General features: G+C 40.8%; 1 protein-coding gene across 3 annotated transcripts in view; it reads left to right on the top strand.

Annotated features, from left to right (window-relative positions):
- The window catches only part of tmlhe (trimethyllysine hydroxylase, epsilon), a 40,353-nt gene that overhangs the window by 10,839 nt on the left and 19,978 nt on the right, over positions 1–9,536 (top strand). Inside the window, exons 6-8 of one of the 3 annotated variants that reach the window (XR_002274996.1) lie at positions 4,947–5,085; positions 5,303–5,484; positions 8,141–8,389. Coding sequence is in view for 1 of the 3 variants with exons in the window: in XM_020600517.1 (XP_020456173.1) it covers positions 4,947–5,085; positions 5,303–5,434 (271 nt within the window). In the remaining 2 variants the exon portion in view is untranslated. Of the gene's footprint in view, positions 1–4,946; positions 5,086–5,302; positions 5,833–8,140; positions 8,390–9,536 lie in introns of those variants that run through there. The other 2 variants (XR_002274997.1, XM_020600517.1) reach the window with 2 other exon arrangements.

Raw genomic sequence — 9,536 nt, 5'->3', positions numbered from 1 at the left:
GTTCATGCTATACGTACAACCAAAAAAAGATTTTGTATTTCTATAAGTGGGGTCAAACTATGGAATAATTTAACTGTGGACATGAAAAATAGTACTAGAATTGAGGAGTTTAAACATAAATATAAATGTATGTGTTATACAAGATATATGCAAGAATAAGATTATTCGAGAAGGCATTAAGGAAATACTCTGTTTATTAATGTAGAGATACTGCTTGCAGCCAATGAAGCATTAATTTTTGTATAATATGATGTCATGGGGTAGGACTGGATAAGTCTGACTTCTTCCTACTCCATTCAAACATGTAATATGTGTAAGCAAACTGATTTTGGATTAGCATTGGTTAGATATGTGCAATTATGTGTGTTGTTGCCATTTGTTCATTTGTTCTGTTCTGCATGTTTGAAAGAATAAATCAATCAATCAATCAATCAATAACGCAGACTCAGTACTATGTTTTGATTTAAATCCAGACTGAAATTGCTCCTCAATGCCATTATTTAATAAATAATAAAAGATAAGATAAAAACAATCTTCTCCAGAACTTTAGACATAAAACATAATTTAGACACTGGTCTAAAATTAGAAAACACAATGATCAAGATTTGGCTTTTAGAGAAGAGGCTGGACAGTTGCTTTTTTTAAAAGCATCTGGAACTGAGCCTGTCCTTAAACATAAATTAATCAGAGCCATAAAGCTAGGCCCAACAGAGTCAAAAATATTTTTAAACAGTCTAGCTGGCAAACAATCCAAAGAACAGTGAGATGATTTCATGTGGTGAACCAGTTCAGATAGCATAGGCAAAGATACAGACTCAAACTGATCAAAGACAGCAGAATGCAGAGGAATATCAGCTGGGTCAGGATTTGTAGAACTGGAGGAATGTCTAATGCTAGTGATTTTATCAGTAAAATATTGAAGAAAACCCTCACATACTGCTACAGATGGCTCGGGATGAGAAGCAAGGTTTCACGGGTTGATAACAGAGTTAACAAGACCTGAGGTTTATGATGATTACTGGTGACAATGTTGGAAAGGTAGCTCGATTTGGCAGATTTTACAGCCTCCTGATAGTCAGAGAGACAATCCCAGAAATGAAGAGAAACATGAAATTTATCCTTCTTCCATTTGTGTTCAGCTTGCTGACATCTTTGTCTAAGTGCCCGAGTAGAATCATTTAGCAAGGGCACTGGTTGCATCTTGGCTGGTCTGTGTCGAAGAGGGGCGATAAAATCCAATATATCCTGGCAAGTGGTCGTTAATGAACTCAGTAGTTCCTCAGGATTCGTGTAAGAGGAGACATCATCCACCAAATACAGACCAGAGTTTTTAAAATGAATAGAAAACTCTCCTGCTGTAGAAGAAGTGACAGTACGTCTACAGGAATAAAAGGTCTGTCTACCAGTGACGGAGCAGCTACATTGAATAAAACAGGCAAGTGATCTGAAAACCGAGAGTCACAGATTTCGGTAATGGAAACAGGCAGTCCATGAGAGATCACAAGGTCCAGTGTGTGTCCACGCTCATGTGTAGGGCCATGCACCGATTGAGTGAGATTAAAAGAGTCGATATTTAAAAAGTCTTTGGCCAATGGGTCCTCAGGACAGCAGACGTGGATGCTAAAATCACCAAATATTAAACATTTGGCAGGATGAAACCCAAGAAATCAAAAAACTCCTGAATAAAGCCCCTGTTAAACTTAGGAGGATGATAAACCACTGCACACAGCAGTGGATAAGAAAGCTCCACCACAAACAGCTGTAGCTTGAGAAGTGTACTAGTACCGATCTTTAAGAACAAGGGTGATGTGCAGAGTTGTAGCAGCTACAGAGGTTTAAAGTTGATGAGCCACACAATGAAGCTATGGGAAAAAGTAGTGGAAGCTAGGCTAAGAAAGGAAGGGGATATCTGTGAGCAGCAGTATGGCTTCATGCCCAGAAAGAGCACTACTGATGCAATTTTTGCTCTGAGAATGTTAATGAAGAAGTATAGAGATGGTCAGAAGGAGCTGCATTGTGTCTTTGTGGATTTAGAGAAAGCGTACGACAGAGTGCCGAGAGAGGAGCTATGGTACTGTATGAGGATGTCAGGAGTGGGACAGAAGTACTTCAGAGTAGTTCAGGATATGTATGAGAGGAGTACGACAGTAGTGAGATGTGCTGTAGGTCAGACAGAGGAGTTCAAGTGGGAAAGAGGTGAAGAGGCGAGTGCAGGCAGGTTGGAGGGGGTGGAGAAAGGTGTCAGGAGTGTTGTGTGACAGAAGAGTGGCAGTGAGAATCAAAGGAAAGGTGTACAAGACAGTAGTGAGACCAGCTATGGTGTATGGGTTAGAGACTGTAGCAGTGAGGAAAAGACAAGAGTCAGAGATGGAGGTAGCAGAGATGAGGATGTTGAGGTTCTGTTTAGGAGGGACCAGGATGGACAGGATTAGGAATGAGCACATCAGAGGCACAGCTCAGGTCGGCTGTTTTGGGGACAAGGTCAGAGAGGCCAGACTGAGATGGTTTGGACATGTGCAGAGGATGGATAGTGGTTATACTGGGAGAAGGATGTTGGAGATGGAGCTGCCAGGCAAGAGGTCAAGAGGAAGGCCAAAGAGGAGATATATGGATGTGCTAAAAGAGGACATGAAGTTAATTGGGGTGAGAGTAGAGGATGCCGAGGATAGAGTTAGGTGGAAACAGATGATTCGCTGTGGTTTATTAGGTTCATTGAGAGTAAGTTTGACCCACTGGCTGGAGAATATTAATATTAGTACCTTAATATTATTAAGGTACTAATATTATTACTACTAATATTAATTACTATTACTAATTTACTAATTAAACTACTATTAATTATATTATTACTATTAATATTAATATTATTAATATTATTACCTTAATATTATTAAGGTACTGGGCCTGAGGTAATATATGAATATGCCACTAACTGAAAACTAAAGGTGTTATGATCAGTTCTAAATTTCAATTTAAAAGCCTCAACTAACTCATACTGTCTATTGTCAACAAGGCGACTATTCTAGAGCAGGGGTGTCAAACTGAAAGCAGGGGGCCAAAACTCAAAGCACACTTTAGGTCACGGGCCGAACAGGATAAAAACTTGTTGAACAAACTAAAACTAAATGTTTTTTGAACATTAATATGAATCGAAGTAGACAGGATACAATATTATTCCAAAATAAACAAACTTGAACTTAAAATCACCAACCATATTTCTGCTAAGCCTTACATTTGCAAACACCTGCTTTTTGTCAAGACACCAGACGTCGCACACTTTCATCATGCAGCTCTTCAGAAACTCTCCCTCGGCTGATTTTCTCCTCTCCACAATAAAACTTGCTTTCACAGCAGCTTCACTGTGTGATTTCGCTTTGGTGAAAACGTCTGCTGTGATGTCAGATTCCTCTTCAACTCCTCTACCTTCTGTAGCTTCTGCTCTGCATTCACGTTTTTCAGCTTGTCCTGATGTTTTGTCTCGTAGTGCCGTCTTAGGTTATATTCCTTAATTACAGCCACATTAGCTCCACAAATAAGACACACGGGTTTACCGACAATGTCAGTCAACATATACTCAGCCTCCCTCCGGTTTTGAAAGGCTCTGTTTTCATAATCAACTTTTGTCTTGGCCATTATTAGGGGCCAGCTTTGATTTGAAATTTGGGTTGTATACATCATGTGAAGGCCTCAGTCCTGGCCTTCACCATGTGAGGGCCGAAACCACCACCAGCCATGGACTTGGGTGGGTAATTTATATTAGACATACACAATTGATCAATGAGCATGCACGTTTGATTAATTTTGTATTGTTAATGTTTACCTTTTCTTTTGAGTTACCATGTTTCCTGGTCCATGGATGGGGGGGTGGTTCAGCTAAAAGATTGGACTGAGGAAGCAGCAGGTTTAAATACCTCCCACTAGGCCTGGACTGCACCAAGTGCCCAATACAAGAAAGGGGGGAGTTTGGGAGAAATTTATTGTTTATTTGTTGGTAGTTTATGTTAGAGCTTTATTTGTCAAGTTATGTTAATTTCTTTATATTTAAAGGAAATATTTAGTTGAGCGCAGACTGTCTGTTTAGTGTTTATTAGTTGATTGCTTTGGCAGTGTCTTTAGTGTACCCCTTGTGTGTGTTATTGGTTTGATCAGCCAGTATATATGTTCCCCTGTGTGTGTGTGTGTCATTTGCTAGGTCAGTTGGTTTTGTTGAGACAGTTCAGTTTGCTGTAGTTTGAGTTTCCTTATCTTTTGTTGACCTCTTTTAGGGCCCAGTTTATTTGATGTTAATTTTGTATTTTTCTTGCTTTTGGGTTAATAAAAACCCTTTATTTTGAACTTTGGAAGCTGTGTCTTTTTGCCTTACTGCTTGGTCCCTGACACATCACCAGACACTTAATTGATCTGACGAGGGAATGATCGCAGGTAGCCTATCGTTCGGTAAGGCAGCTGTTGTGCTGCATTAAGGAATTTGTAGTTTGTGTGTTACCGGCTCTTCATATCGCCGGGCCATTAAAAAAAAAGATATATAAAATGATCTCGCCAGATGTAATTGTACGCCGGGCTGGATGTGGCCTGCGGGCCTTGAGTTTGACACGTGTTCTAGAGGGAAGTGGCATGACAGGGACTGCAACCGACTTCTTTTAAACTCTGGGGACAGACATTAGCCCTGTATTCTGAGAACACATAAGACAGGAGACGCCAAATTGTGAACAGATTTGTTGACTAAGGCACCACCACAACCACCTCGTTTCATAGTCCAAGCAACATGGGCATTTGTAAACTCAGGTGGGGAAGCTATATTAAATGGTAATAATATATTTGGTTCAAGCCTGTCATATCCACATTATAGTGATGTATCAGATTGTAATAATTTGTTGTCCATCATTGACATGTTTAGGGAATTTGTTAGTAATGCAGTAGTGGGTTTTCTTCTTTTTCCCCAACAGATACAACAACTATGACCGGTCAGTGATTAACACAGTCCCTCATGACACTGTTCAGCGGTGGTATGTGGCACATCGGGAGCTGACCACTGAACTAAGGCGACCAGAGAATGAGCTGTGGGTGAATCTGACTCCCGGAAAAGTAAGAAAGTTCCACTAATTAAGTTTGTGCTCCTAAATCTCTTAATTCAGAAATGCCAGAGCCAGAAAACAATTACAAATGCTTCTCTAAAAATCAGTTTCAGTCAATCAATGTATAGCTCTAGGATTGTGGAAAGTAAATAAACAAAAAGCCTCCAAAGTAAGTGTAACTCGGTGTAATCTAGATACAGTATTATGTTCTCTCTTTTCTTAATAAGGTGATTTTCATAGACAACTGGCGTGTCCTGCATGGCAGGGAGTCATTTACTGGCTTGAGGCAGCTCTGTGGATGCTATCTGACCAGAGAAGACATCCTCAGCACTGCACGCTGCTTTGGTCTGCAGGCCTGATCATGAAGGGCCCTTCACATCTGTGCCTCATCGGTTAGCCTATAATATAGGTTTGTTTAAATTTGCACTCTGCCCTCGTCATTCAGAGCAAGCAGTCTTACTCCAGATGCATAATGTGTTTTACTCATCCTTGTTAATTTCTTGTCATTACATTTTTGTAATTGCTGTTTTTGTTATTGTATCATTTTAAAGGTTCATCTATCTTGAACCAATTGAAAGTACAAATCCTCTACGTCTTGCTATTGTTGAGCTCATGTGATCACATTAAGTGATGTAATTGAGAGAGGGATTGCAAAAAATACATCAAGGAGTCAATAACATTACCCTTGTCACAGCTTTTATTGGTTATTTCAGACAAAATGTAACACTTCCTCAAAGAGCCAGGGTATACTGGTTTATAAATTTTTCTCAGTACAGTAACATCTGAGGGTATAAGGAGGTAGCTGCCACTATACAGTGCCTTGCGAAAGTATTTGGCCCCCTTGAACTTTGCGACCTTTTGCCACATTTCAGGCTTCAAACATAAAGATATAAAACTGTAATTTTTTTGTGAAGAATCAACAACAAGTGGGACACAATCATGAAGTGGAACGAAATTTATTGGATATTTCAAACTTTTTCATCCCCTTTACTTTCAGTGCAGCAAACTCTCTCCAGAAGTTCAGTGAGGATCTCTGAATGATCCAATGTTGACCTAAATGACTAATGATGATAAATAGAATCCACCTGTGTGTAATCAAGTCTCCGTATAAATGCACCTGCACTGTGATAGTCTCAGAGGTCCGTTTAAAGCGCAAAGAGCATCATGAAGAACAAGGAACACACCAGGAACACACCAGGCAGGTCCGAGATACTGTTGTGGAGAAGTTTAAAGCCGGATTTGGATACAAAAAGATTTCCCAAGCTTTAAACATCCCAAGGAGCACTGTGCAAGCGATAATATTGAAATGGAAGGAGTATCAGACCACTGCAAATCTACCAAGACCTGGCCGTCCCTCTAAACTTTCAGCTCATACAAGGAGAAGACTGATCAGAGATGCAGCCAAGAGGCCCATGATCACTCTGGATGAACTGCAGAGATCTACAGCTGAGGTGGGAGACTCTGTCCATAGGACAACAATCAGTCGTATACTGCACAAATCTGGCCTTTATGGAAGAGTGGCAAGAAGAAAGCCATTTCTTAAAGATATCCATAAAAAGTGTCGTTTAAAGTTTGCCACAAGCCACCTGGGAGACACACCAAACATGTGGAAGAAGGTGCTCTGGTCAGATGAAACCAAAATCGAACTTTTTGGCAACAATGCAAAACGTTATGTTTGGCGTAAAAGCAACACAGCTCATCACCCTGAACACACCATCCCCACTGTCAAACATGGTGGTGGCAGCATCATGGTTTGGGCCTGCTTTTCTTCAGCAGGGACAGGGAAGATGGTTAAAATTGATGGGAAGATGGATGGAGCCAAATACAGGACTATTCTGGAAGGAAACCTGATGGAGTCTGCAACAGACCTGAGACTGGGACGGAGATTTGTCTTCCAACAAGACAATGATTCAAAACATAAAGCAAAATCTACAATGGAATGGTTCACAAATAAACATATCCAGGTGTTAGAATGGCCAAGTCAAAGTCCAGACCTGAATCCAATTGAGAATCTGTGGAAAGAACTGAAAACTGCTGTTCACAAACGCTCTCTATCCAACCTCACTGAGCTCGAGCTGTTTTGCAAGGAGGAATGGGCAAAAATTTCAGTCTCTTGATGTGCAAAACTGATAGAGACATACCCCAAGTGACTTACAGCTGTAATCGCAGCAAAAGGTGGCGCTACAAAGTATTAACTTAAGGGGGCTGAATAATTTTGCACGCCCAATTTTTCAGTTTTTTATTTGTTAAAAAAGTTTGAAATATCCAATAAATTTCGTTCCACTTCATGGTTGTGTCCCACTTGTTGTTGATTCTTCACAAAAAATTACAGTTTTATATCTTTATGTTTGAAGCCTGAAATGTGGCAAAAGGTCGCAAAGTTCAAGGGGGCCGAATACTTTTGCAAGGCACTGTAACTGCAGGTTTTTGTCATTTGGGAGGTTTTGGAGTCCTGAATTAATAACATGAAAGAGGGAGGTCTGCAGGGAACTCTGTTCGCAGGTTCATAGTAGTCTATTACTGAGTGAATATCTCTGTCGTAAAACCTCAAGCAGTGTTTGGAGCTTTAATATGTTTCAAATATGCCACTTTAGTGTGAGAGGTTAAGCTTTATTCCTATGTCCAGGGGTTAGCATATCATGACTTTCATACAGACTGTTATAGCAATGTTTGCTATTTAGCGTTAAAGATGAAATACAGCCAAGGATAATGGGAATGTCAGGTTTTCAAGTATTTAGGCAGTTTTGGTGAATTTGGGAAAATCATGTCACATGCATATATCTGTGTGTATGGAGTTTAAATGCAGTGCTTACTTTTAACTTGATTTTGATATATGCAGATATGTTGTACAGCAGCAAGTAAAGAATTTTTATGCATACCTGCATCTTTACATGATTGTGTATATTTTAATTAGTGAACCAAAGTCAACTTCAAATTTTAATGCACACAGTTAATTTGCAAAGGAACAAATGAGCCACTTTGTTTAGAGTTCCAAGGAATTAGTTTGTGAAATGTCAAATCTAACAAATGTCAAATCACACAAGGATAATATCATCCTACCGCAGTAATAGGACACATCACTGGCTGGGACGAAGCAGCCTACAGGAGGGACGTGGCTGTTCTGGTGTCACGGTGCGAGGACAATAATCTCACCCTCAACACGGACAAGATGAAGGAGGTGATAGTGGACATGAGGAAGGAGAGGAGATCTCATCAGCTGCTGTTCGTCCAGGAGCTTGAAGTGGAGAAGATGTGCAGCTTCAAATACCTGGGCGTTCACATCAGTGAGGACCTTACTTGGACACTCAACACCACACAGCTGGTCAAGCAGGCTGTACTTCCTGAGGAGGCTGAGGAGGTTTGGCATGCCACCTTTGCAACTTCTACAGCAGCATCATTAAGAGCATCTTGACCAGCTGCATCACTGTCTGGTATGGCAGCACTACTGCTATGGACCACAAGCGCCTGCAGAGAGTGGTAAAGACTGCGGAGAAGATCACCAGGACTCCACTGCCCCCTCTGCAGAGCATCTACCAATACAGAGTCCGCAGAAAAGCTGCCTCCATCCTAAAGGACCCCGCCCACCCCCTGCACGGACTGTTCACACCTCTACCCTCAGGCCGGAGGTACAGGAGTGTGAAATGCAGGACCTCTAGACTGAAAAACTCTTTCTTTCCAACTGCCATCAGACTCCTAAACAGCTGACAGGTATACAATCAGGACTTACTTCATGTAATTCCGCTTGTACTGTTTACATTCCAAGTTTGCAAATGCATAATTGCACACTCACTGCCACCTATTGCACATCCAGCTCCAATGTAGCATACATTCTGTCTTTATTATATTCTTTATATTTTCTTTTTTTATTACATTTGTTTCCACTTGCTGTTTTTAAGTGCCATCAGATTTTGTGTACTATTTATCTACCTTATATTTCACCTTGTATTGTTTGGCATTCATTGTGGACAGAAAAGTAAGAATTTCATTGTACATGGAAACATGTTTCCTTACTGTGCACATAACAATAAATGCTTTGAGTCTTAACATATTCACACATGACTTACAATATATTTGTCTATAGACTAGAGATACATTTATATATCTTAATTGTGTTGATGCTGATTCAGCATCCACACCATGTTTTCCTGGTATTTATTTATTGTGTGGATGCAAAGCAACCACACTATGTTATCCTAGCCTTTATTATTATTGTATGGATGCTGAAAAGCATCCATACTTTCATAATATTTAGCTTCCGTCATTCCATTTTCCTCCGCTTATCCGGAATCGGGTTGCGGGGGCAGCAGTCTAAGCAAAGATGCCCAGACTTCCCTCTCTCTAGACACTTCCTCCAGCTCCTCCGGGGGAATACCGAGGCGTTCCCAGGCCAGTCGAGAGACATAGTCCCTCCAACGTGTCCTGGGCCTTCCTCGGGGCCTCCTCCCGGTGGGACATGCCTGG

The sequence above is a fragment of the Monopterus albus genome, unplaced genomic scaffold (assembly GCF_001952655.1).
Source record: "Monopterus albus unplaced genomic scaffold, M_albus_1.0 scaffold47.1, whole genome shotgun sequence".
In the NCBI taxonomy this organism is placed as follows: domain Eukaryota; kingdom Metazoa; phylum Chordata; class Actinopteri; order Synbranchiformes; family Synbranchidae; genus Monopterus; species Monopterus albus.
This window is presented reverse-complemented; position numbering and strand designations above follow the sequence as displayed.